This window comes from Siphateles boraxobius, unplaced genomic scaffold (genome assembly GCF_051911475.1).
Source record: "Siphateles boraxobius isolate OS27281-9 unplaced genomic scaffold, OSU_SipBor_1 172, whole genome shotgun sequence".
In the NCBI taxonomy this organism is placed as follows: Eukaryota; Metazoa; Chordata; class Actinopteri; order Cypriniformes; family Leuciscidae; genus Siphateles; species Siphateles boraxobius.
Genome location: NW_027508780.1, coordinates 191,919 through 218,846, shown reverse-complemented (window position 1 = coordinate 218,846; position 26,928 = coordinate 191,919). Strand labels below are relative to the sequence as shown.

General features: G+C 46.4%; 1 protein-coding gene across 2 annotated transcripts in view; it reads right to left on the bottom strand.

Annotated features, from left to right (window-relative positions):
* The window catches only part of st7 (suppression of tumorigenicity 7), a 49,128-nt gene that overhangs the window by 4,867 nt on the left and 17,333 nt on the right, over window positions 1–26,928 (bottom strand). For both annotated transcript variants that reach the window (XM_077232505.1, XM_077232506.1), the window contains exons 8-14: window positions 26,270–26,424; window positions 15,429–15,526; window positions 15,038–15,152; window positions 14,613–14,685; window positions 4,394–4,496; window positions 2,468–2,618; window positions 977–1,069 (exon numbers count right to left, since the gene is read on the bottom strand). In XM_077232505.1, coding sequence (XP_077088620.1) covers window positions 977–1,069; window positions 2,468–2,618; window positions 4,394–4,496; window positions 14,613–14,685; window positions 15,038–15,152; window positions 15,429–15,526; window positions 26,270–26,424 — 788 coding nt within the window. The remainder of the gene's footprint in view (window positions 1–976; window positions 1,070–2,467; window positions 2,619–4,393; window positions 4,497–14,612; window positions 14,686–15,037; window positions 15,153–15,428; window positions 15,527–26,269; window positions 26,425–26,928) is intronic.

Here is a 26,928-nt window from a genome sequence, read left to right as displayed (position 1 = left end):
GCAGTCTTATCAAACGCAGTCTTATCAAACGCAGTCTTGTCAAACACAGTCTTATCAAACACAGTCTTATCAAACGCGTCGATCAAACACAGTCTTATCAAACGCAGTCTTATCAAATGCGTGGATCGTTTTTGGAGATTGACAGCTGTGATCGCTATAACAATAACAGCACACGGGTTTAACTAGTGTTCGTTTCACTAATGAAAAACTTCAACGAAAAATGTTCATTGAAGGCCTTTTTTAGTAACTCTGAGTAGATGATCTGCATTGAGATCTTGTGCTGAAATGAAAGTAAGGCCTTCAATAAACAAGTTTTCATTAGTGAAATGAACACTAGTTAAACCCGTATGCTGTTATTGTTATAGCGATCACAGCTGTCAATCTCCCGAAACACCTGAAAGCGTTTGATAATAAGAGTGTTCCTCCAATGAATCAGTCAGCAAAACTTCTGTAATAAATCCAAACATGAGACTTTATTGTTTCTGATTGCAGAATAAATGCACTCAAGCAAACTCTGTGAGACGATAGTCTTTTTGCTGTTTTTTTAGTGGAATTTCACCGTTTTATTTTTTGAGAGAAACTTGAGTTTATGTAGAGTGTGTTAAATTTACATGATGATATTATGAGGAAACTAGAGAAGTAAAATAAAGCATGTGTTTGAGTCGACGTTCTCTTGATTTCTGCTGACAGGTGAAAGTAAAGAAATGTAAAAAGAAATTTATCGAATGACAACAATCATTAACAGTTATCATTATTACAATTGTGAGCAAAATCAATGTGATTATCAGTTTAACTATTGCACAGCATGACTAAATATGACCACGTTTTTATTCCCTAAAACTCCCAAACTAAAACTTGACTAATCAAAAAAATATGACAACAACTAAAAAGTACATTTGAGCGTACACGATGAAGCGTGTGTAAGGATGAGCGAGCGTCAGTAATCACTGGTTTATTAGACAGGAGAATCTCTTACTAGGCAGCAGTTCTCTGTCAGCGGTCTCTGTGCACACCGGATACGGGTAAAACAAGTGTCCTTTCTCCAGAGGATACGGGATCATCCTGAAAGCTGAAGCATCAGTCCATCAACACACAATATTCACTTTCATTTCAACCCTTCAATACGAGTTACAAACTCCATCAGTGACAGAAATGGAATACGTGTTCCTCGCCTCTGTCTCCCTGTAGTCAGTCATTTAATCCCTTCAAACTCATCTTTGATCACCAAAATTACATATTTATGTTTTTTTCCTTTTCCTTGATGAGGCAAGGGTGTTGAAATACATTCAAAATATTTTAGTATGCGTGGTTCTATGAATATGCAAATGAGCCCCGCCTCCACTCATTCACTCACTCAGAGATCCACTCGTTGACGATCACACGTTGATCTGATTGGTTACAAGGTAGTTTGTGACGTCAGAAACACCAGCGATTTCAAAGCGTGTTTTTGAGACTGTCTTTGGTTCACTGCAGTTTTAAGGAGAAAATACTCTTATGTCGACTTATGAATTTACACATGGTTTGTCTTAAAGCATATTAAAAACACCACATAGACATATAAACAACATTAAACGCTGGATTTTCACCACAGGGGGACTTTAATATTCAGTAATATTGTTGATCTGACCGCACCGATGCTATTGGATGAGAATAAAACTTGATTTGAATAATGACTCTATCATCTCCTGAAGAGCTGCTTTTACAGCTGAATCTGAATTTTATCTCGTATTTAATAAACTTTGATCATTGATTATGTTATTTTCCTGCTAATTAGAGTGAAGCTGCTTTGAAACGTTCTGTACAGTATAAAGCGCTGTAGAAATAAAGCTGATGCGACGCAGTTTTCTCTGAATCTGACAAGATATCAGCCACAGGACATGATGTTTTGTCATAATTTTGAGTAGATCTGTAGTTACTGTGATGGAGTCTTCTGTCTCTGATATGATTCATGGTTCTAGATTGCGACTTCTTAATGTCTCCATGAAATCAAAATTGACAAATATTGTAGTGTATATTTGAAATGATTTAACAGTGCAAATCATCATTATTGTGTTAAATTCATGTTCCTGGTAATCTTGAATCAGAATAACAGCAGCATCTCTTTGATGACAAGAGGGGCAACCTGTCTCTCACAGGAGATCAGCCAATAGCAAACCACATCCATCCAATCAATCCCCCACAGACAAAATCAAGCCCCGCCCACATTTGTTCTTGTTTTTCAGAAGTGTTTCTCAATAGAGAAGAGAAGCCGAGCGCAGGATCTATTTGTGTAGCACAGATCTGGTCAGTGTGTGTGTGTGTGTGTGTTGGTCCCTTATATTCAGTGTGTGTTTTGTGTGTGTCCCTCAGCTTCTCTCTCTGTGTGTGTGTGTGTGAGAGTGTATGTGTGTGTGCCTCAGCTTCTCTTTGTGTGTGTGTGTGTGTGTGTGTGTGTGAGAGTGTATGTGTGTATGTGTGTGTCACTCACTTCCCTCCCAGGTGCAGTGCAGCAGGTTGAGCGCTCCCTCGACTCGCTTCCAGTGCTGCAAGTGGAAGAATGTGTATGCGATCGCCTCGCTGTCTCCGCGCTTCAGGATGTGCTCCGGTGGCAGGATTAGGCTCTTCATCTCTAAGAGGTACTGAGGAGACACGGGGTCAAAACAGGTCACACACACGGTCACACACACACACACACTCACACACTCACACACACACACACACACACACACACACACACACACACACACACACACACACACACTCTCACACACACACACACACACACACACACACACACACACACACACACACACACACACACACACACACACACACACACACACACACACACACACACTCATGCTCACTCACTCTCTCGCTCTCACTCTCACACTCTCACACTCTCACGCTCACTCACACTAGGGCTGCACCATATTGGGAAAAAATTACATTGCGATATTTTATTTTTCTGTGATATATGTCACGATATGAAAACAATTTCACCAGATGACTTTGGAAAGAATGAATCATCTGAATGACTGGGGTGGTTTTTGAATGGAGTAAATCTGCATAGAAACTATTATAGTTAACTAATGTAGTTAACTAGAGTTTAATAAATGGAACCTTAATGTAAAGTGTAACCGATTCGTTACGTCTCGTGAGTTCAGTGTTGGACAGATCAGTTGTTTTAACCATTCATTAAAGTGAATCGGTTCAAAGGAGTCATTAGTTCGCGAATTGGAGGTGTCATTAACGGACCATGGCACACGTTGTGTGATTATGCCGGCAGTTAGGACATCGCACAAGATTTGTCTCAACACAGAAAACATTTCATCACTGGATAGATTTTTTTTGTTGTTGTTTGTTTATTGAAAGTGTTGTTTATCTGAATGTGTGGGAAAACGCTTTTCAGGGAAGATTTTTCTAGCACAATTTACAACCAGCGATAGTTCATGAAAAAAATATATCCGAATGCTTCAGTGAAACTTCGGTCTTCCGACCTTTTACCATTGTGTGTTCTCAAAGATATTCAGTCAACTTAATTCATTAATATGCGTGAGGGAGGGAAAGAGAGCAGACAGTTTGAAAACGGTGAGAGTTTTCACGCTCACTCTCACTCACTCACACTCGCTCTCACGCTCGCTCTCACGCTCGCTCTCACGCTCGCTCTCGCTCTCACTCTCACGCTCACGCTCACTCTCACTCACTCACACTCGCTCTCACGCTCGCTCTCACGCTCGCTCTCACTCTCGCGCTCACTCTCGCGCTCACTCTCACTCACTCACACTCGCTCTCACGCTCGCTCTCACGCTCGCTCTCACTCTCGCGCTCGCTCTCACGCTCGCTCTCGCGCTCACGCTCGCTCTCGCGCTCACGCTCGCGCTCGCTCTCACGCTCGCTCTCACGCTCGCTCTCGCGCCCCCTCTCGCGCCCCCTCTCGCGCTCGCTCTCGCGCTCCCTCTCGCGCTCCCTCTCGCGCTCGCTCTCGCGCTCGCTCTCACCTTCCCTCTCGCGCCCCCTCTCGCGCCCCCTCTCGCGCTCCCTCTCGCGCTCGCTCTCGCGCTCCCTCTCGCGCTCGCTCTCGCGCTCGCTCTCGCGCTCCCTCTCACCTTCCCTCTCGCGCTCCCTCTCACCTTCCCTCTCACCTTCCCTCTCGCGCTCCCTCTCGCGCTCGCTCTCGCGCCCCCTCTCGCGCTCCCTCTCGCGCTCGCTCTCGCGCTCCCTCTCGCGCTCGCTCTCGCGCTCCCTCTCACCTTCCCTCTCACCTTCCCTCTCGCGCTCGCTCTCGCGCTCCCTCTCGCGCTCGCTCTCGCGCTCGCGCTCCCTCTCGCGCTCTCACTCTCAATCTCACATTCTCACACTCTGTGTGTAACGGTGTTACCCAGCTATGTAACGTTGAGGGTGTGCGACTCACTTTGGGTACGTGTGGGTTGAACTCCACGGCTCTGTGTATGGCTTCCACTGCATTCATTTCTGCGGTGCTCAAACCTCTCCGTGACGCCGCCTCTGGAGAAAACCTGCACACACACATTAGAGTTATTAGATATTAGTTATTAGAGTCAGATAAATCCCATCACATAGAGACTCTTTAACCTAGATATCATAATATAAAGACTGTGTCTGTTAGCCGAATTAGGAAATATAAAAAACTTCCAAACCCATCTAAGGGTAAAGATTCAACTGATGTTCAACAAATAAAAAATAGATATAATACAACTGAACAAATGATAAAGCTTGGGTTGCTGAATATTCCATCCCTTACTTCAAAAGCACTTATTGTTAATGATATGATTTCAGATTATAACCTAGATGTGCAGTGTTTGACAGAAACCTGGCTAAAACCAAACAATTACATTACTTATAAATGAATCCACCCCCCAAGATTATGGTTATAAACATGAACCTCCTATGAAAGCCAAAGGGGGAGGTGTTGCTGTAATTTATAGTAATATTTTCAGAATTACTGATAAGTCTAGTTTCAAATATAATTATTTTGAAGTGTTGGTGCTTAATATAGCAATATCTAGTGTAAATGATAAATCACGTTTGAGATTTGTGCTGGCTACTGTATACAGGCCACCAGGGCACCATACAGCCATTTAACTCAGAAACTTTTAACTCTCTCTTTTCCAGCACTTTAGACACAGTTGCTCCTTTGTGCTAAAAGGAGATTAAAGAAAATAGTCAAACGCCGTGGTACAACGAGCACACCCGGGCCCTTAAGAGAGCGGCCAGAAGAATGGAGTGAAACTGGAAGAAAACAAAACTAAGATATTTTGCATTTCATGGAACGAGAGAACAATTCCATACAGAGAGGCTTTAAATGCTGCTAGATCTGCTGGTTTTTCAACCCTATTAGAAGAAAATAAACGAAACCCTAGGAATTTATTTGAAACAGTGACTAAACTAACGAAAAATAAAGCTTCAAGCTCAGACGTTTTCAAGCAGCACAACAGTAATGACTTTATGAACTTCTTTACTTAAAAGATTGATAATATCAGGGAGAAAATAAATTGTAACTATGTAAAATTGTAGTCTCCCCGACGAAAACTTCAATTGATTCATTGCTATAGGAGAGGAAGAATTTTATAAACTCGTTAAATCATCTAAATCGACAACATGTATGATAGAACCTATACCGACTAAACTACTGAAAGAGATGCTTCCAGAGGTCATAGATCCTCTTCTTAACATCATTAATTCATCTTTGTCTCTAGGATACGTACCAAACCCTTTAAGCTGGTTATGATTAAACTTGTCAAAAAAACGCAACTTGATCCTACAGAATTAGTCAATCACAGACCGATCTCGAATCTACCTTTTCGGTCAAAGATACTAGAAAAGGCAGTATCCTCACAACTATGCTCTTTTTCAGAAAGAAATGATATCTGCAAGGATTTCCAGTCAGGATTTAGACCGCACCATAGCACTGAGACAGCTCTCATTAGAGTCACAAATGATTTGCTCTTATCATCCGATCGTGGTTGTATCTCTCTATTAGTGTTACTTGATCTTAGTGCTACATTTGACACAATCGACCACAACATTCTTTTAAATAGACTCGAAAATTATGTTGGCATTAGTGGAATTGCACTAGCATGGTTTAAATCATATTTATCTGACCGTTATCAGTTTGTAGCAATAAATGAAGAGATGTTCTATCGATCACAGGTTCAGTATGGTGTACCACAAGGCTCAGTACTAGGACCGGGGGTTAGGGTTAGGGTACACACACACACACACACACACACACACACACACACACACACACACACACACACACACACACACACACACACACACACACACACACACACACACACACACACACACACACACACACACACACACACACACACTCTCTGTACATGCTACCCTTAGGAGATATCATTAGGAAGCATGGCATTAGTTTTCACTGTTATGCTGATGATACTCAGCTCTATATTTCTTCACGCCCTGACGAAACTTACCAATTCACCAAATTAACCGAGATATAAAAAACTGGATTACTAGTAATTTCCTACTACTTAATTGAGAAAAAAATAGAGATTCTAATTATTGGACAAAAAACTTCACGTAATAACCTAGAATACTGTCTAACACTTGATGTTGCTCTGTCAAGCCCTCGTCGTCGGTTAGAAACCTGTGTGTGTGTGTGTGTGTGTGTTCTTTGATACCAATCTTTCATTTGAAAATCACGTGTCTAGTATCTGTAAAACCGCATTTTTTTATCTTAAGAATATATCTAAATTACGTCATATGCTCTCATTGACAAATGCGGAACAACTAGTTCATGCGTTCATGACATCAAGACTAGATTATTGTAATGCTCTACTGGGTGGTTGCCCTGCACACTTAATAAACAAACTACAGCTGGTCCAAAACGCAGCCGCTAGAGTTCTTACCAGAACCAGGAAGTACGACCATATTAGCCCGGTTCTGTCAACACTGCATTGGCTCCCTATTAAACATCGTATAAATTTTAAAATATTGCTGATTACTTACAAAGCACTAAATGGTTTAGCTCCCCAGTACTTGAGCGAGCTCTTAACGCATTATAGTCCTTCACGTCTATTGCGATCTCAAAACTCCGGCCAGTTGATAATACCTAGAATATCTAAATCGACTGCTGGCGGTAGATCCTTTTCCTATTTAGCATCAAAACCTTAGAATAATCTTCCTAACATTGTCCGGGAAGCAGACACAGTCTGTCAGTTCAAAGCTAGACTAAAAACACATCTCTTTGACCTAGCATTCACATAACCTCTATAGACTTCTATAATTCAATGTTAGGCTGCATAGTTTAGATCAGCCGGAACCGGGTACACTTCCCATAAATCCTGATGTACTCTGTACATCATAAGAAGGATGGCATCTACGCTAATATTAGTCTCTGATTATCCCGAGGTTTACCGCAGTCCGCCGGATCCAGGCCGTATCCATTTACATTTACATTTATTCATTTAGCTGACGCTTTTATCCAAAGCGACTTACAATTGCTATATATGTCAGAGGTCGCATGCCTCTGGAGCCAACTAGGGGTTAAGTGTCTTGCTCAGGGACACATTGGTGTCTCACAGTGGATTCGAACCCGGGTCTCTCACAACAAAGGCATGTGTCTTATCCATTGCGCCGTCACCACCCCTTATCCGGATCTGATGAAGGACCAGCGCCTGGACACGACGACAACGCAGTCCTGAAGTGTCACTAGTCTCTCCCTTGTGAAGGCCTCCTTCCCTTTACCTCTGTACTGATAAAACGTTGTCGGGATAATTCCGGTTCGTGCGGCTATGCAGACGCGACAACATTTTCTGTATTATAAACTTTTAAGGCCAGACAAGTAGTTTGTTGAGGTTTGATTTGTGAAGAAGGACTACACGCCTGCGCACATATATATTCAAACGCGCATACCTATCGACTAGGGGTGGAACGGTACACAGAAGTCACGGTTCGGTTCATACCTCGGTTCAGACATCACGGTTCGGTACGATTTCGGTACAATGCAGTGAAAAGCAAAACAAAAATGCAGAAGGCATTTTTATAAATTTCTTAAGCCTTGTATTTTTAAATTTTTTAAAAAGTTTTATTAATAAAGGCATAGAACCAGTTCATTTGTAGTGCACTGACAATAGTTTTATATAATTTAATTAGTTTATTAATTAAATTAATAAAAAGACAAAGACCCTGCCATATGTTTGGTGTGTTTGAATGAATTTAAAATTAATTTGCCATATTTCAGATCAATATATTTGTTTTTCTTAATTTTAATTAACCCTAACTTTATTCTCATCTGAATTATAAATAATTGATTTCCGTATAAAATAATACTAGGCTACCATTAAAAACCATATTTGATTTTCTTTTTTTAATCAATGTAGAATGTGTAATTTAAAAGTAAAACTGTGTGTGTGTGTGTGTGATTTTGGTTGGGTGACAGTTGTAGGTTACAGTTTGACAAGAGAGTGTGACAAAAGCACAATGTTGTGTTTTATTGCGAGTGTACACAAATTATGTAAACACTTTGCAGTTTGAATTATATGTTTACGGAGTATGTTTTTGTTTCCACTGTTCGCGCCCGCGCCTCTCTCTCTCTCTCTCTCTCTCTCTCTCTCTCTCTCTCTCTCTCTCTCTCTCACAGTTCATCGCACCCGCGCCTCTCCCTCTCTCTCTCTCTCTCTCTCTCTCTCTCTCTCTCTCTCTCTCTCTCTCTCTCACAGTTCATCGCACCCGCGCCTCTCTCTCTCTCTCTCTCTCTCTCTCTCTCTCTCTCTCTCTCTCTCTCACACACAGTTCGATTGCGCCCGCGCCTCTCTCTCTCTCTCTCTCTCTCTCACTCTCTCTCACTCACTCTCTCTCTCTCTCTCTTCTCTCTCTCTCTCTCTCTCTCTCTCTCTCTCTCTCTCTCTCTCTCACACACACACACACAGTTCGATCGCGCCCGCGCCTCTCCCTCTCTCTCTCTCTCTCTCTCTCACACAGTTCGATCGCACCCGCGCCTCTCCCTCTCTCTCTCTCTCTCTCTCTCTCTCTCTCTCTCACACAGTTCGATCGCACCCGCGCCTCTCCCTCTCTCTCTCTCTCTCTCTCTCTCACACAGTTCGATCGAACCCGCGCCTCTCTCTCTCTCTCTCTCTCTCTCTCTCTCTCTCTCACACACAGTTCGATCGCGCCCGCGCCTCTCTCTCTCTCTCTCTCTCTCTCTCTCTCTCTCTCTCTCACACAGTTCGATCGAACCCGCGCCTCTCTCTCTCTCTCTCTCTCTCTCTCTCTCTCTCTCTCTCTCTCTCACACACAGTTCGATCGCGCTCGCGCCTCTCTCTCTCTCTCTCTCTCTCACACACAGTTCGATCGCGCCCGCGCCTCTCTCTCTCTCTCTCTCTCTCTCTCTCTCTCTCTCACACACAGTTCGATCGCGCCCGCGCCTCTCTCTCTCTCTCTCTCTCTCTGTCTCTCTCTCTCTCTCACACACAGTTCGATCGCGCCCGCGCCTCTCTCTCTCTCTCTCTCTCTCACACACAGTTCGATCGCGCCCGCGCCTCTCTCTCTCTCTCTCTCTCTCTCTCTCTCTCTCTCTCACACACAGTTCGATCGCGCCCGCGCCTCCCTCTCTCTCTCTCTCTCTCTCTCTCTCTCTCTCTCTCTCTCTCTCTCTCTCTCACACACACAGTTCGATCGCGCCCGCGCCTCTCTCTCTCTCTCTCTCTCTCTCTCTCTCTCTCACACACAGTTCGATCGCGCCCGCGCCTCTCTCTCTCTCTCTCTCTCTCTCTCTCTCTCTCTCTCTCTCGCTCTCTCTCTCGCTCTCTCTCTCTCTCTCTCTCTCTCTCTCTCTCTCTCTCTCTCTCGCTCTCTCTCTCGCTCTCTCTCTCTCTCTCTCACACACAGTTCGATCGCGCCCGCGCCTCTCTCTCTCTCTCTCTCTCTCTCTCTCTCTCTCGCTCTCTCTCTCTCTCGCTCTCTCTCTCTCTCTCTCTCTCTCTCTCTCTCTCTCTCGCTCTCTCTCTCGCTCTCTCTCTCTCTCTCACACACACAGTTCGATCGCGCCCGCGCCTCTCTCTCTCTCTCTCTCTCTCGCTCTCTCTCTCTCTCTCACACACAGTTCGATCGCGCCCGCGCCTCTCTCTCTCTCTCTCTCTCTCGCTCTCTCTCACACACAGTTCGATCGCGCCCGCGCCTCTCTCTCTCTCTCTCTCTCTCGCTCTCTCTCTCTCTCTCACACACAGTTCGATCGCGCCCGCGCCTCTCTCTCTCAATTCAATTAAATTCAATTCAAAATTGCTTTATTGGCATGACTGTACACAATACAATATTGCCAAAGCTTGGAATACATAAAGACATCAAAATAATCAAATATTATAATATGACTTAAATCTAAATGTACAAATTAAATTAATTGTACATATTAACAGTGTACCAAATAAAAATAAATACATAAATAATAATAATAATTAGAACAGTTTATGAACATTTCAACTGAATTCTATTAGAATTCAGTGTGTAAGTGTTTGAGTGTGTGTGTGTGTGTGTGTGTGTGTGTGTGTGTGTGTGTGTGTGTGTGTGTGTGTGTGTGTGTGTGTGTGTGTGGGCGCATCACTGATTAGTCGTCGACTCTCTCTTTTTGTGACAAGCATCAATGTATCTGGCTGCTAGTATGATACAATCTGTTTTTTCACCTAATAGATGTTGAAATTGTGTTTTGTTGTCTAATTGTATGAAGTTAGGGCAAAGTATTTCAAATTTTGTATAAAAAGTCCCTCTAATGTCCTCATAGTTGGGGCAGCTGGTGAGGAAGTGTTGCTCTGTCTCCACTTCTCCCTGCTCACAGTACGGGCAGATGCGTCTCTCTCTGGGCCGCCAGTTCTGTCGGTGTCGGCCCGTCTCTACAGTCAGAGTGTGATTGCTCAGTCTGTACCTCGTCATCATTCTTCTTAGTTTACAGTCTTTCACTGTACTCAGGTATTCTGCGGTTGTGTAGTCTCTATTTAGGGCCAAATAACATTCTAGTTTGCTTTGTTTTTCTGTTGATTGAGTCCAATAGGTCAGGTAATTCTCCTGTTGTGCTTTGATCATGTGGTTGGGCCGGATTGTGTGTCTGAGGGTGTGTGTGTCCTGAGGCGGATCACTGTTAGTGGTGTTAGTGTGTGTGTGGAGCCTCAGGACCAGCTCTTCTCAGTGTTCATTTCATGGTTTTTAAGGGCTTTAAAATGATAAGAGTTGGGGTCACTCATTTTTAGATGTTTCCAAAATTTGATGGCTCGTTTCTCAATGTGTATTAGTAGAGGGTATTGGCCTAATTCTGCCCTGCATGCGTTGTTCGGTGTGTTCCTCTGTACTCCCAGGATACTCTTACAGAACTCGGCATGCAGGGTTTCAATCGGATTTTTGTCCCATTTGTCAAATTCGTGATTTAGGAGAGGACCCCAAACTTCACTGCCATATAATGCAATTGGTTCTATGACTGATTGGAATATTTTGAGCCAGATTCTGATTGGTATTTCAATTTGGATAGATTTTTTGATGGCATAGAAGGCCCTTCTTGCTTTCTCTTTCAGTTCATTCACGGCCAAATTTAGGTTTCCAGTTGCACTTATTTTCAGCCCGAGGTATGTGTAGCTTGTGACATGATCAAGTTTGGTCATACGAAGGGTGAAATTGTGTCTCTTTCCCTGACATCTGGGTCTTTTCTGAAACGTTAGTACTTTAGTTTTCGTTGGGTTGATGGTCAGGGCCCAGGTCTGACAGAACTGATGCAGGGTGTCCAGGTTCTGCTGTAGACCCTCTTCTGTTGGAGACAGCAGGACCAGATCATCTGCATACAGCAGGAGCTTTATACTGGAGTCGTGTAGTGTGAGGCCAGGAGCTGCCGACTCTTCTACGAGTTTCGCCAATTCATTAATGTAAATATTGAAGAGGGTCGGTGATAGTGGGCAGCCCTGTCTCACACCCCGCCCTTGAGTGAAGAACTCAGTTTGTTTATTGCCAATTTTAATTGCACATTGATTGTTTGAGTACATTGTTTTTATAATTTTGTACGTTTTGCCCCCGATACCTGATTCTAGAAGTTTAGAAAGAAGGCCTTCATGCCAAATCGAATCAAAGGCCTTCTGGAAATCTACAAAGCAAGCGAATATTTTAGTTTTGTTTTGGTGGATGTATTTATCAATCAGGGTATGTAGGGTGAAAATATGATCTGATGTTCTAAAATTTGGTAAGAATCCAATCTGGCTTTTGCTCAGGACATTGTGCTCTGTGAGGAAGTGAACGAGTCTCGTGATGATGATGCTGCAGAACATCTTCCCCAGATTACTGTTCACACAGATGCCTCTGTAATTGTTCAGGTCTGATTTGTCTCCACTCTTGAATATGGGTGTTATGAGTCCTCTATTCCAGCTGTCAGGGAAATGACCAACACTCAGAACCAAGTTGAACAGTTTCATTAAGGCTAATTTGAATTTGGGGTTTATATTTTTAAGCATTTCGTTAAGGATGCCGTCTGGTCCTCTTGCCTTTTTTGTTGGCAGAGCCTGTATTTTATCCATCAGCTCTTTTTCTGTGATTGGGTAATCTAGCGGGTTTTGGTATTTGCCAATTATGTTTTCTAAATGGTTTAATTTTTCATATATTTGTGTTTGTTTTATATTCATGTCTAATTTGCTATAAAGTTGTTCAAAGTGATTTTTCCAGGTGTCTCCATCTTGTATAGTAATTTGTTCATGTTTCTTTTTATTCAGGAGATTCCAGTTGTCCCAGAAACTGTTTGAATGGACAGATTCTTCAATAGTTTTGAGCTGATTTTGGATGTACTGTTCTTTCTTCTTTCTGAGTGTATTTTTATATTTTTTAAGCTCCTCACAATAATGAAGACGTAAATCTGGATCGTCTGGTTGTCTGTGTTTTTGATTTGCAAGATGTCTTAAGTTTTTCTTTATTCTTTTACAATCCGAATCAAACCATTTTTCATTATTTGGTTTTTGCTTATGATTTTTCTTAGTGGTTTTAAGATTAGATATTGTTGCCAGATAATCAAATATGTAATTTATGTTTTCTACAGCCAGATTTACGCCATCTTCATTTTGAGGATAATCGTATTCTATGAAGTTATCCATAAGTAAGCACACTTGGGGGTGGTCCAATGCGGCCAGGTATTTTTCAGTGCTGTTTTGAACCCATCTGTAAATATTTTTGATGTTGTACAGTTTACTGGGTTGTATTGGGTGTATGTTAGTATTGTCTTTCCTTTTCAGATACACAGTAATTTGGCTGTGATCTGATAGGGGTGTTAGTGGTTTGACCGTGAATGCTCTGAAAGAGAATATATCTAGATCTGTGATCATGTAGTCAACTGTTGAGCAACCATGAGATGAGCTGTATGTGTATCTCCCCAGAGAATCCCCTCTCACCCTGCCGTTGACGAGGTACAGGCCGAGGCTTCGACAGAGCTCAAGTAGAAGCCTCCCGTTTTTATTCACTTGAGCATCAGAGTTAGTCCCTGAAAAATTGACACTGTTTTGTTGAAAGCTCTGTCCAAATATATAATTATTCCCGTTATCTGTGGTGTAGTCGGGTAGGGATCCTGTCCTGGCATTGAGATCCCCACACATCAGCACACTTCCCTGGGCCTGGAAGTGGTTGATTTGACTGTGGAGGGTCTCAAAGATTTTCTCTCTCTCTCTCTCGCTCTCTCTCTCTCGCTCACACACAGTTCGATCGCGCCCGCGCCTCTCCCTCTCTCGCACGCGTACACACACACTTCAGCATTGCAATATTGACATCGCACTTTTTTCAATATGCTGCGTTCAGACCAAACGTGAATTGAGCGAATTTTATCGCTATTTAGAGTTTTATTTATTTTTATACCGTGTATTCTACGTGTAAATTCGTGCACCGATTCGGTTCAATACGAATACATGTACCGTTCCACCCCTACTATCGACTGAACACGTGATGCGCATTTGCGCGCCATCTGCGTTTTCGCGGGTTTCGTTTTTGAGGTTTGCACAGAGATAACGGATAATCGTTTGCAGCTTTGAACCTATTTCAGGATTTTCTCGAGAGGCACTGTTTTGTGCGGATGGGCGGCCGGAGCGCATTAAGGGTTTTCTGTTAGAACGGTGTGTGTTAGTGGCCCCTAAGTTAATAACTAATGATCGTTGCAACGGAAGTGAATAAATCAAAACTAACTTTAGCTGGACAATAACTTTATTCTAGAGCTGCTGTAAAGCCGAAACAATCTCTGTTACGGTCATTTGTTCTTCTGTCCACCTTGTTTTTTAACGTTTGTAAGTTAAATGTTACAGCTTTATACGCTTCTATTTATTTTACCTTTACAAAACCAGTCCGTTATGCTGCTTTATATTGCAAACTGGTATTTCTTATATTATTTTAATTTATAAGCATAAATATAAACACAGTGAAATAGAGGAAAACAGCTGACCTCTGCATTGCTAAATAAGGTGGATGTGTGCAAAGTTCCTGCTCAATGATATATAACTAACAGTGCAGAAAGAAGAAATTTAGTGTGGCATCTGGTGCATTCACATGATAAAAACCTTATATAATGTAGCATTCATTTATTTTGCAATTAAACCATTATCAAGCCTCATGTGTAACAGAGCAGGCAAATGCAAACTCACTTATCAGACACGGCTCTGGCCTTCAGAAGCGCCGCTGTGTAGCAGATCGTGGCAGACTTTGGCAAACTGATGTCTGTGGAAGACAACAATCATGTGACGATTGAGAAGTACATCATTATCCATAAAAGACTCAAAACATACGCCTGAGGACTCAAACAAGACACAAGGTGTGTAAAAACAGGGTGGAAAAGGGCCAAATACCCACAGTTCACATACGTAAAAACAGGCTTTTAATTTGAATGCGCATTAAAATTGAAACAATACAAAGTCCTTGAACATGGAAAGCAATAGAAATGTCAGAAATTAATAAGTATATTTCCCCTCACAGATCACGATCAGGACAGAGTATCTGCTCTCATTCCTCACAATATTCTCATGCAATACATGCAAAGACATCTGTAACGGTGTGTGTGTGTTGGTCGTACCGTCGTACTTGGCGAGCACGGCCTGAACATCAGCGTAGTTCTGCAGCTCCAGAAGAGACTCCAGCAGGTTCTCATGAATATTGAACATGCTGAGCAGAGGAAACTCCTTCATTAACTGCAGGAAACACAGGAACAGCTCACATTCTCCACCACTGCAGACTGTGTGTGTGTGTGTGTGTGTGTGTGTGTGACTGTGTGTGTGTGTGTTTGTGTGTGACTGTGTGTGTGTGTGCATGGTTTAATTGCATCATGGCTGCACCTCAGTTGTGCATTATTTTCAATATCTCTCACTGAATATCACTTTCAATTTGCTGATTCCATTATTAATGAAAATGGCGTTCGTATCTTCGGTGTGGTTCAGAGTGTGTGTCAAGAGTCAAAGGTCACTCACGTCTCGCATCATCTTGACGGCTTCTCGCGTGCGGCCGAGCTTTCTGGAGCACATGGCGAGTCTTCTCTTGATGTAGACTAACACGTTTGTGTCCCTTCCTATGAAACACACACACACACACACAAAAATAAAGAATAACAAAATATAAATAAAATAGAGCAAAAATATATATAAAATTAATTGCAAAAATCCATGACTGCCATAAAAGAAGCTTAAGAAGCAACAGATTTTCAGCAGCACATATTGTCCACAGCGGCAAAAACTCCTTTTCGCACTGGAGACGCTTTCATAGTTTATAACTATGCATATTATTGCCAAACTTTTGGCAGAAGCACACGTTTGTCTGTGTGTTGGCACCGCATACACTGGGAATGATTTTAGTTATAGGAAAACTTTTTACAGTGTGTGTGTGAGGTGAGGTCAGGTGTGTGTTTGAGGTGAGGTCAGGGGTGTGAGGTCAGGTGTGTGTGTGAGGTGAGGTCAGGGGTGTGTGTGAGGTGAGGTCAGGTGTGTGTGAGAGAAGACGTCAGGTGTGTGTTTGAGGTGAGGTCAGGGGTGTGAGGTCAGGTGTGTGTGTGAGGTGAGGTCAGGGGTGTGTGTGAGGTGAGGTCAGGGGTGTGTGGTGAGGTCAGGTGTGTGTTTGAGGTGAGGTCAGGGGTGTGTGGTGAGGTCAGGGGTGTGTGGTGAGGTCAGGTGTGTGTGTGTGTGTGAGGTGAGGTCAGGGGTGTGTGGTGAGGTCAGGTGTGTGTTTGAGGTGAGGTCAGGGGTGTGTGGTGAGGTCAGGGGTGTGTGGTGAGGTCAGGTGTGTGTGTGTGTGAGGTGAGGTCAGGTGTGTGTGTGAGGTGAGGTCAGGTGTGTGTGTGAGGTGAGGTCAGGTGTATGTGAGAGAAGAGGTCAGGTGTGTGTTTGAGGTGAGGTCAGGGGTGTGTGGTGAGGCCAGGGGTGTGAGATGTGAGGTGAGGTGTGTGAGGTCAGGTGTGTGTGAGAGAAGAGGTCAGGTGTGTGTGGTGAGGTCAGGGGTGTGAGATGAGGTCAGCTGTGTGTGAGGTGAGGTCAGGTGTGTGTGTGAGTTGAGGTCAGGTGTGTGTGAGAGAAGAGGTCAGGTGTGTGTTTGAGGTGAGGTCAGGGGTGTGTGTGTGTTTGAGGTGAGGTCAGGGGTGTGTGTGTGTGTTAGGTGAGGTCAGGGGTGTGTGTGTGTGTGAGGTGAGGTCAGGGGTGTGTGTGTGTGAGAGAAGAGGTCAGGGGTGTGTGTGTGTGTTAGGTGAGGTCAGGGGTGTGTGTGTGTTTGAGGTGAGGTCAGGGGTGTGAGGTGAGGTCAGGTGTGTGTTTGAGGTGAGGTCAGGGGTGTGTGGTGAGGTCAGGGGTGTGAGGTCAGGTGTGTGTGTGTGAGGTGAGGTCAGGTGTGTGTGTGAGGTGAGGTCAGGTGTGTGTGAGAGAAGAGGTCAGGTGTGTGTGTGAGGTGAGGTCAGGTGTGTGTGTGAGGTGTGAGGGCAGGTGTGTGTGAGGGGAGGTCAGGTGTGTGTGAGAGAAGAGGTCAGGTGTGTGTGTGAGGTGAGGTCAGGTGTGTGTGTGAGGGCAGGTGTGTGTGAGGGGAGGTCAGGTGTGTGTGAGAGAAGAGGTCAGGTGTGTGTGTGAGGTGAGGTCAGGTGTGTGTGTGAGGTGAGGGCAGGTGTGTGTGTGAGGTGAGGTCAGGTGTGTGTGTGAGGTGAGGGCAGGTGTGTGTGTGAGGTGAGGGCAGGTGTGTGTGAGGGGAGGTCAGGTGAGTGAGATGAGGTCAGGTGTGTGTGAGGTGAGGTCAGGTGTGTGTGTGAGGTGAGGTCAGGTGTGTGTGAGAGAAGAGGTCAGGTGTGTGTGAGGTGAGGTCAGGTGTGTGTGAGAGAAGAGGTCAGGTGTGTGTTTGAGGTGAGGTCAGGTGTGTGTGAGAGGTGAGGGCAGGTGTGTGTGAGGGGAGGTCAGGTGAGTGAGATGAGGTCAGGTGTGTGTGAGGTGAGGTCAGGTGTGTGTGTGAGGTGAGGGCAGGTGTGTGTGTGAGATGAGGGCAGGTGTGTGTGAGGGGAGGTCAGGTGAGTGAGATGAGGTCAGGTGTGTGTGTGAGGTGAGGTCAGGTGTGTGTGTGAGGTGAGGGCAGGTGTGTGTGAGGGGAGGTCAGGTGAGTGAGATGAGGTCAGGTGTGTGTGAGGTGAGGTCAGGTGTGTGTGAGGTGAGGTCAGGTGTGTGTGAGAGAAGAGGTCAGGTGTGTGTGAGGTGAGGTCAGGTGTGTGTGAGAGAAGAGGTCAGGTGTGTGTGTGAGGTGAGGTCAGGTGTGTGTGAGAGAAGAGGTCAGGTGTGTGTTTGAGGTGAGGTCAGGGGTGTGTGGTGAGGTCAGGGGTGTGAGGTGAGGTCAGGTGTGTGTGTGAGGGGAGGTCAGGTGTGTGTGAGAGAAGAGGTCAGGTGTGTGTGAGGTGAGGTCAGGTGTGTGTGAGAGATGAGGTCAGGTGTGTGAGATGAGGTCAGGTGTGTGTGAGAGAAGAGGTCAGGTGTGTGTTTGAGGTGAGGTCAGGGGTGTGAGGTCAGGTGTGTGTGAGGTGAGGTCAGGGGTGTGTGGTGAGGTCAGGGGTGTGTGGTGAGGTCAGGTGTGTGTTTGAGGTGAGGTCAGGGGTGTGTGGTGAGGTCAGGGGTGTGTGGTGAGGTCAGGTGTGTGTGTGTGTGAGGTGAGGTCAGGTGTGTGTGTGAGGTGAGGTCAGGTGTATGTGAGAGAAGAGGTCAGGTGTGTGTTTGAGGTGAGGTCAGGGGTGTGAGGTGAGGTCAGGGGTGTGTGGTGAGGTCAGGGGTGTGAGGTCAGGTGTGTGTGTGTGAGGTGAGGTCAGGTGTGTGTGTGAGGTGAGGTCAGGTGTGTGTGAGAGAAGAGGTCAGGTGTGTGTGTGAGATGAGGTCAGGTGTGTGTGAGGTGAGGCCAGGTGTGTGTGTGAGATGAGGTCAGGTGTGTGTGAGAGAAGAGGTCAGGTGAGTGTTTGAGGTGAGGTCAGGGGTGTGTGGTGAGGTCAGGGGTGTGAGATGAGGTCAGGTGTGTGTGAGAGAAGAGGTCAGGTGTGTGTTTGAGGTGAGGTCAGGGGTGTGTGTGAGGTGAGGTCAGTGGTGTGAGATGAGGTCAGGTGTGTGTGAGGTGAGGTCATGTGTGTGTGTGAGGTCAGGTGTGTGTGAGAGAGAAGAGGTCAGGTGTGTGTTTGAGGTGAGGTCAGGGGTGTGTGGTGAGGTCAGGGGTGTGAGGTGAGGTCAGGTGTGTGTTTGAGGTGAGGTCAGGGGTGTGTGTGTGGTGAGGTCAGTGGTGTGAGATGAGGTCAGGTGTGTGTGAGGTGAGGTCATGTGTGTGTGTGAGGTCAGGTGTGTGTGAGAGAGAAGAGGTCAGGTGTGTGTTTGAGGTGAGGTCAGGGGTGTGTGGTGAGGTCAGGGGTGTGAGGTGAGGTCAGGTGTGTGTGTGAGGTGAGGTCAGGTGTGTGTGAGAGAAGAGGTCAGGTGTGTGTGAGGTGAGGTCAGGTGTGTGTGTGAGGTGTGAGGGCAGGTGTGTGTGTGAGAGAAGAGGTCAGGTGTGTGTGTGAGGTGAGGTCAGGTGTGTGTGAGAGAAGAGGTCAGGTGTGTGTGAGATGAGGTCAGGTGTGTGAGGTGAGGTCAGGGGTGTGAGATGAGGTCAGGTGTGTGTGAGGTGAGGTCAGGTGTGTGTGAGAGAGAAGAGGTCAGGTGTGTGTGTGAGGTCAGGTGTGTGTGAGAGAGAAGAGGTCAGGTGTGTGTGAGGTGAGGTCAGGTGTGTGTGTGAGGTGAGGTCAGGTGTGTGTGAGAGAAGAGGTCAGGTGTGTGTGAGAGAAGAGGTCAGGTGTGTGTGAGGTGAGGTCAGGTGTGTGTGTGAGGTGTGAGGGCAGGTGTGTGTGAGGTGAAGTCAGGTGTGTGAGGTGAGGTCAGGGGTGTGAGATGAGGTCAGGTGTGTGTGAGGTGAGGTCAGGTGTGTGTGTGTGTGAGGTCAGGTGTGTGTGTGAGGTGAGGTCAGGTTTGTGTGAGAGAAGAGGTCAGGTGTGTGTTTGAGGTGAGTTCAGGGGTGTGTGGTGAAGTCAGATGTGTGTGTGTGTGTGTGAGGTGAGGTCACGTGTGTGTGTGTGTGTGTGTGTGTGTGTGTGAGGTGAGGTCAGGTGTGTGTGTGAGGTGAGGTCAGGTGTGTGTGTGTGAGGTGAGGTCAGGTGTGTGTGAGAGAAGAGGTCAGGTGTGTGTGAGGTGAGGTCAGGTGTGTGTGTAAGGTGAGGTCAGGTATGTGTGTGAGGTGAGGTCAGGTGTGTGTGAGAGAAGAGGTCAGGTGTGTGTTTGAGGTGAGGTCAGGGGTGTGTGGTGAGGTCAGGGGTGTGAGGTCAGGTGTGTGTGTGAGGTAAGGTCAGGTGTGTGTGTGAGGTGAGGTCAGGTTTGTGTGAGAGAAGAGGTCAGGTGTGTGTTTGAGGTGAGTTCAGGGGTGTGTGGTGAAGTCAGGTGTGTGTGTGTGTGTGTGTGTGAGGTGAGGTCAGGTGTGTGTCTGTGTGTGTGTGAGGTGAGGTCAGGTGTGTGTGTGAGGTGAGGTCAGGTGTGTGTGTGAGGTGAGGTCAGGTGTGTGTGAGAGAAACAGGTCAGGTGTGTGTGAGGTGAGGTCAGGTCAGGTGTGTGTAAGGTGAGGTCAGGTATGTGTGTGAGGTGAGGTCAGGTGTGTGTGAGAGAAGAGGTCAGGTGTGTGTTTGAGGTGAGGTCAGGGGTGTGTGGTGAGGTCAGGGGTGAGAGGTCAGGTGTGTGTGTGAGGTAAGGTCAGGTGTGTGTGTGAGGTGAGGTCAGGTGTGTGTGAGGTGAGGTCAGGTGTGTGTGAGAGAAGAGGTCAGGTGTGTGTGAGGTGAGGTCAGGTGTGTGTGAGGTGAGGTCAGGTGTGTGTGAGAGAAGAGATCAGGTGTGTGTGAGGTCAGGTGTGTTTGTGAGGTGAGGTCAGGTGTGTGTGTGTGAGGTGAGGTCAGGTGTGTGTGAGAGAAGAGGTCAAGTGTGTGTGAGGTGAGGTCAGGTGTGTGAGATGTGAGGTGAGGTCAGGTGTGTGTGAGGTGAGGTCAGGTGTGTGTGAGGTGAGGTCAGGTGTGTGAGATGTGAGGTGAGGTCAGGTGTGTGTGAGGTGAGGTCAGGGGTGTGTGAGGTGAGGTCAGGTGTGTGTGAGATGAGGTCAGGTGTGTGAGGTGAGATCAGGGGTGTGAGGTTAGGTCAGGTGTGTGTGAGGTGAGTTGTGTGTGTGAGGGCAGGTGTGTGTGAGGTGAGGTCAGGTGTGTGTGAGAGAAGAGGTCAAGTGTGTGTACACACAGGGTGTGTGTAAAGCGTCTAGTGCAGTAGTGTAGTGTTGCTGGTAGTTAGTGCATGCCGCGCTGTGCTCTGGGCTTGTTACTCTCTCGGCTTGTTACTCTCTCGGCTTGTTACTCTCTCGGCTTGTTATTCTCTCGGCTTGCTTGCTTGTTACGCTCTGGGCTTGTTACTCTCTCGGCTTGTTACTCTCTCGGCTTGTTACTCTCTCGGCTTGTTACTCTCTCGGCTTGTTATTCTCTCGGCTTGCTTGCTTGTTACTCTCTCGGCTTGTTACTCTATCGGCTTGTTACTCTATCGGCTTGTTACTCTCTCGGCTTGTTACTCTCTCGGCTTGTTACTATCGGCTTGTTACTCTCTCGGCTTGTTTGCTTGTTACTCTCTCGGCTTGTTACTCTCTCGGCTTGTTTGCTTGTTACTCTCTCTGCTTGTTACTCTCTCGGCTTGTTTGCTTGTTAGTCTCTCGGCTTGCTTGCTTGTTACTCCTTCGGCTTGCTTGCTTGTTACTCTCTCGGCTTGCTTGCTTGTTACTCTCTTGGCTTGCTTGCTTGTTACCCTTTCGGCTTGTTAGTCTCTCGGCTTGCTTGCTTGTTACCCTCTCGGCTTGTTACTCTCTCGGCGTGCTTGCTTGTTACTCCTTCGGCTTGCTTGCTTGTTACTCTCTCGGCTTGCTTGCTTGTTACTCTCTCGGCTTGCTTGCTTGTTACTCTCTCGGCTTGCTTGCTTGTTACTCTCTTGGCTTGCTTGGCTTGCTTGTGAGGTGAGGTCAGGTGTGTGAGATGTGAGGTGAGGTCAGGTGTGTGTGAGGTGAGGTCAGGGGTGTGTGAGGTGAGGTCAGGTGTGTGTGAGATGAGGTCAGGTGTGTGAGGTGAGGTCAGGGGTGTGAGGTTAGGTCAGGTGTGTGTGAGGTGAGTTGTGCGTGTGAGGGCAGGTGTGTGTGAGGTGAGGTCAGGTGTGTGTGAGAGAAGAGGTCAAGTGTGTGTACACACAGGGTGTGTGTAAAGCGTCTAGTGCAGTAGTGTAGTGTTGCTGGTAGTTAGTGCATGCCGCGCTGTGCTCTGGGCTTGTTACTCTCTCGGCTTGTTACTCTCTCGGCTTGTTACTCTCTCGGCTTGTTATTCTCTCGGCTTGCTTGCTTGTTACTCTCTGGGCTTGTTACTCTCTGGGCTTGTTACTCTCTCGGCTTGTTACTCTCTCGGCTTGTTACTCTCTCGGCTTGTTATTCTCTCGGCTTGCTTGCTTGTTACTCTCTCGGCTTGTTACTCTATCGGCTTGTTACTCTATCGGCTTGTTACTCTCTCGGCTTGTTACTCTCTCGGCTTGTTACTATCGGCTTGTTACTCTCTCGGCTTGTTTGCTTGTTACTCTCTCGGCTTGTTACTCTCTCGGCTTGTTTGCTTGTTACTCTCTCTGCTTGTTACTCTCTCGGCTTGTTTGCTTGTTAGTCTCTCGGCTTGCTTGCTTGTTACTCCTTCGGCTTGCTTGCTTGTTACTCTCTCGGCTTGCTTGCTTGTTACTCTCTTGGCTTGCTTGCTTGTTACCCTTTCGGCTTGTTAGTCTCTCGGCTTGCTTGCTTGTTACCCTCTCGGCTTGTTACTCTCTCGGCTTGCTTGCTTGTTACTCCTTCGGCTTGCTTGCTTGTTACTCTCTCGGCTTGCTTGCTTGTTACTCTCTCGGCTTGCTTGCTTGTTACTCTCTCGGCTTGCTTGCTTGTTACTCTCTCGGCTTGCTTGCTTGTTACTCTCTTGGCTTGCTTGCTTCATAAAGAGCAGTCAGAACTCCTTAAAAATGATTCCAAATGAACTTTTTGAAACACTTAAAAGACTGAAAGTTCAAACATTCATCAGCGGACCACTCCCATCAAGAGGAACAAACATGTTTTCACGGTTGCTTGGGCTTAATACATGGCTGCAAAACCTGCAATATAAAAGGAGTGAACTTCATTGACAACTTCAATCTTTTCTATAGTCAGAGGCAACTGTTTCAACAGGATGGCCACCACCCAAACAAACTTGGTTCAAGAGTGCTAAAGGACAATATCTACTTCTCCCTCCGTCATCCTTCTGCAGTGTGTGCCAATCCACTCAACCTGAATGGCACACACGCCCCTGGATACAGTATGAATGACCACAGGACTTCACTTCAGCACCTGAATGGACATACGGTTGACACATCACACAAGGACAATGATAACACCACTCAGCCACAACAACCTCTGCTCACGGACACAATCTCAGCTGAGCCCTGCCCACAGAGCTCACCACAGACAGACTGAGACATACTAGCACTGCTCCAAGATTCAGCACCCAAGGACGAATTTCTGGAAAACAGCCAGGGAAATCAGGACAACATATCACAGCCTCCGATAACACCAGAGCAACAGCCCCTCCCACCAGACACGTTATCCCTCTCTCCAGCATCTCCACTTCTGTGCTTCTCAGAGAAAATGGAACAACTGGTGTATGCTGGAACTAGACTATCCCACTATTTTGCTGCAATCCCCCAGATACCAACCAAAAAACGCCAGGCCCTGCAACCACCATATGAATATCATTTAGAATATCTGGGTATTGTGTTAAAAGGTGCTCCACGCATTTTACTTATCATTATTTACAGGCCTCCAAAATACTCTCCAGCCTTTGCTGAGGACTTAAGTAAAAACTAGACAAGCTGTGGATTGAGGTAGGCCTGCTATTTTTATTTGACGAAAAATAAGTCTGATGAATTTGTTAATTATTTAAGTTTAAAAAATATATTTAGTGTTGGTCTATTTTTGGTGTGAAGAAGGTTCACACACGCTTCTTGAGGCACACACACACACAAGGTCTCTCCCTCTCTGCAGTGCGGGCGCTACACAGTTTGAAGCACAGTATGAGCGCGCTCTTTCTCGCTCGCTCTAGATTCCTGGAGATTTGAACTAATTTGCGGGCATCAGGGAGCCACTATCAATATGCGGGAGACTCCCGGAACTTCCGCAAGACTTTGGATGTCTGGAACATTCACCCGCCAGTGTGGCGGATAGCCTTTTGAGCTTTACTCGCCAAACGGAAAATCTACCCGCATTTGGCGCTCGGCGGGTGTTAATTTCTGACCCTGCTTGCCTTGCTTGCTTCTCTCTCGGCTTGCTTGCTTGTTACTCTCTTGGCTTGTTACTCTGTCGGCTTGCTTGCTTGTTACTCTCTCGGCTTGTTACTCTCTCGGCTTACAGCTGTTGCTCCTGGCTAGCCTTCTTGAAAGAGGGTGAAGAGAGGAGCAGAGTGCGTAAGCCTCCTCCTGCCAGTATAGAGCTTCTCTACCACCAAGCCTCCTGTAGTGCCTCAGCGGGGCCACACATGGAAACTGGGTATCATACTATCCCAGGCTAAACTACAGAGGATCTCAGAGCAACAGTGGGCCCCAGAGACACTGTGTGGACACGCCCTAGCGCCCGTCAACCACTGTCCCAGCTATGGGAAAATAGCTCCACTGCCTTGTGGTGAGTCGGTTGAGACAGGGCTAAGGGAGCACACCCTGACAGAAAAGCAATGCGCTGGAGGTGTGTAATAGGCGGGCCTTAACAGACGAAGGACCCGGCAGCCTCCTGCAGCCAAGATGCGGGACCGGTTGTTCTGGGACCACCTTTGCCATCGGAATTGACCTCATCATGGTGAAGATATTGCTACTGGGGATGGCGCACCCCCTATGGCACTTTAAAACTCTTACATATATAAGCGCACCCTCTACCAGTATATCACATAGGCCTGGACTGATGAGAACATCCCGCAGCAATGGAGAGATGCAAACATTGTAATAATTTATAAGAACAAGGGTGACCAGGCCGTCTGCGGCAACAGTAGGGGCATATCACTCCTTTCTGTTGGTGGTAAGGTCATGGCCAAGGTGCTGCTTCAGAGACTTATTACCAACAGTAATCAAAATCACAGTGTGGGTTTAGAAAGAACAGGAGCACGATTGACATGATCTTCACAGCCCGGCAGCTTCAGGAAAAGTGCCGGGAGCAACATCAGGACCTGTTTATGGCCTTTGTCGATCTCTCCAAGGCATTCGATACTGTGCAAAGAGAGCTCTTTTGGGATGTCCTCCTCAGGTTTGGCTGTCCCAATAAGTTTGTTAACATCCTCTGCCAATTCTATGATGGGATGAGTGTGACCGTAGGCGGACAAGATTCTGAGTCCTTCCCTGTACGCACAGGGGTGAGGCAAGGGTGTGTGCTAGTGCCAGTGCTCTTTAACATCTTCCTCCTGTGTGTCTCCACGCTTCTCCACAACCAGATTGAAAATAGCAGTGGTGTGGCAGTGGACTTCAGATTAGATGGCAACCTCTTTAATATTAGGAGGCTACACGCAATCACAAAAATCTGTAGAGAGCGGGTACTGGAGCTGCAGTATGCAGACACCTGTGCTTTTGTGGCCCATACTCTGGAGAATCTTCAAACTGTCCTTGCTCTGGCGGAGAGGACGGGTGACTGTCAACACCACCAAGACAGAAGTAGTCTGCCAATGAAGTACCAATGGAGCACATTACCTGCCTTCACTGTTGGAGATGAACAGTTGTCAGTAGTGCCATCTTTCAAATATCTGGGGAGTTTTCTCTCTGAGGATAGGTACATCGACAATGAAATCCAGAGCCAAATGAAACAGGCATCAGCTGCCTTTGGGAGACTTCGATGCAGAGTCTTTCATACTAAGAGCCTTCATCCCTCCACAAAGGTCGCCGTATACCAAACCACCCTCCTCTATAGCTGTGAAGTGTGGGTAACCTACAGCCGTCACATCAAGTCCTTACAGAACTTCCACATAAGCTGCCTTCAGCGCATTCTGGGAATCACCTGGCGTAATCGTGTGCTTCACACTGAAATACTTAAAAATACCAACTGCAGAAGTATTGAGGCCATGATCACCCAGCGCCGACTGCAGTGGTTGGGGCTTGTGATAAGGATGTTACATCAGTAACATGTGATACGGCCAGTTACATCATGGCCGACGCTCAGCTGGGGGCCGATGGAGCGCTATAAGGATCAGATGAAGAATACATTGATGAAGTGTAAGATCAGACCTGAGGATCTGTACGGTCATCTGGCGACAGACGTGTAGAGATGGGGCTCGTACGCTAGAGATGGAGAGCCTGAAGACAGCAGAAGCGAGCCAATAGAAATACAGCCTAGCTCTATATGCCCTCCAGCAATAGAGCTTGTGAGTCCAGGATAGGACTGATCATCCATGAAACATCTCACCGTTAAAGGCGTGGACGTCATCAATGGATTTCGATGGACAACCGAAGAAATGAGGTCAGGTCAGATGTGTGTGTGTGAGAGGTCAGAAGAGGCGTGGTGCTGAAGCTGCTGACTGCATAGGTAAGGGCGCTATCTCAGGGAGATGTGAGTGTGAGGTCATGTGTGTGTGTGAGGTCAGGAGTCACTCTCTGTACTGGGCCCCGTGGTGCTGAAGCTGCTGACTGCGCCGGTAACAGCTCTCTCTCAGTGAGGTGTGTGTGTGTGAGGTCAGAGGTCAGGGGTCACTCACTGTGCTGGGCCTCGTACTGGGCCCCGTGGTGCTGAAGCTGCTGACTGCGCCGGTAACAGCTCTCTCCCACCTTCAGCGCCTGCTTGAAGAGCTTCTCCGCCTCCACGATCGTCGTGGCCTCCTCCTCTGCCAGGAGAACATATGCCGTTGCACACCTGCCACACACACAAGCAGTGCTCAGAACACACACACGCTAACACACACACTCTCCCTCCATTACGACAAGAGTTTAGAGCTGATCCAGGGTTTGTTGATCAGGAATTCACATCATAATCTGCCAATCATTCTGTCTGCCACTGTAACTAAACAGCAACAATAATAGCAATTGACTTCCTTTATGAGGGACAACAGATAATGTTCTAGTGTTGTTATAAGCCAGATTGTTAGTATAAAACTGTCCTAACCAGACAAAATGTGCGATAAAAGGGCAACTTTCCCATGTTAATCAGAGTTTTCATCCGTGATGAAATTCTATTTTAGAAACGGCTTCTATTTCTGCTACTTTGATCAAGGCTAGAACAGTAACATACAAAGTGTGACTTCAGGAAATGATTATGTGGTTTATTTAAGGTTAAAAGCGTCTAGGTGACCTTTATAGCCGACGATGAATAATTTACCTCAGATCAGTAAACATTCAAGCTATGAAAAAACAAGTGTAT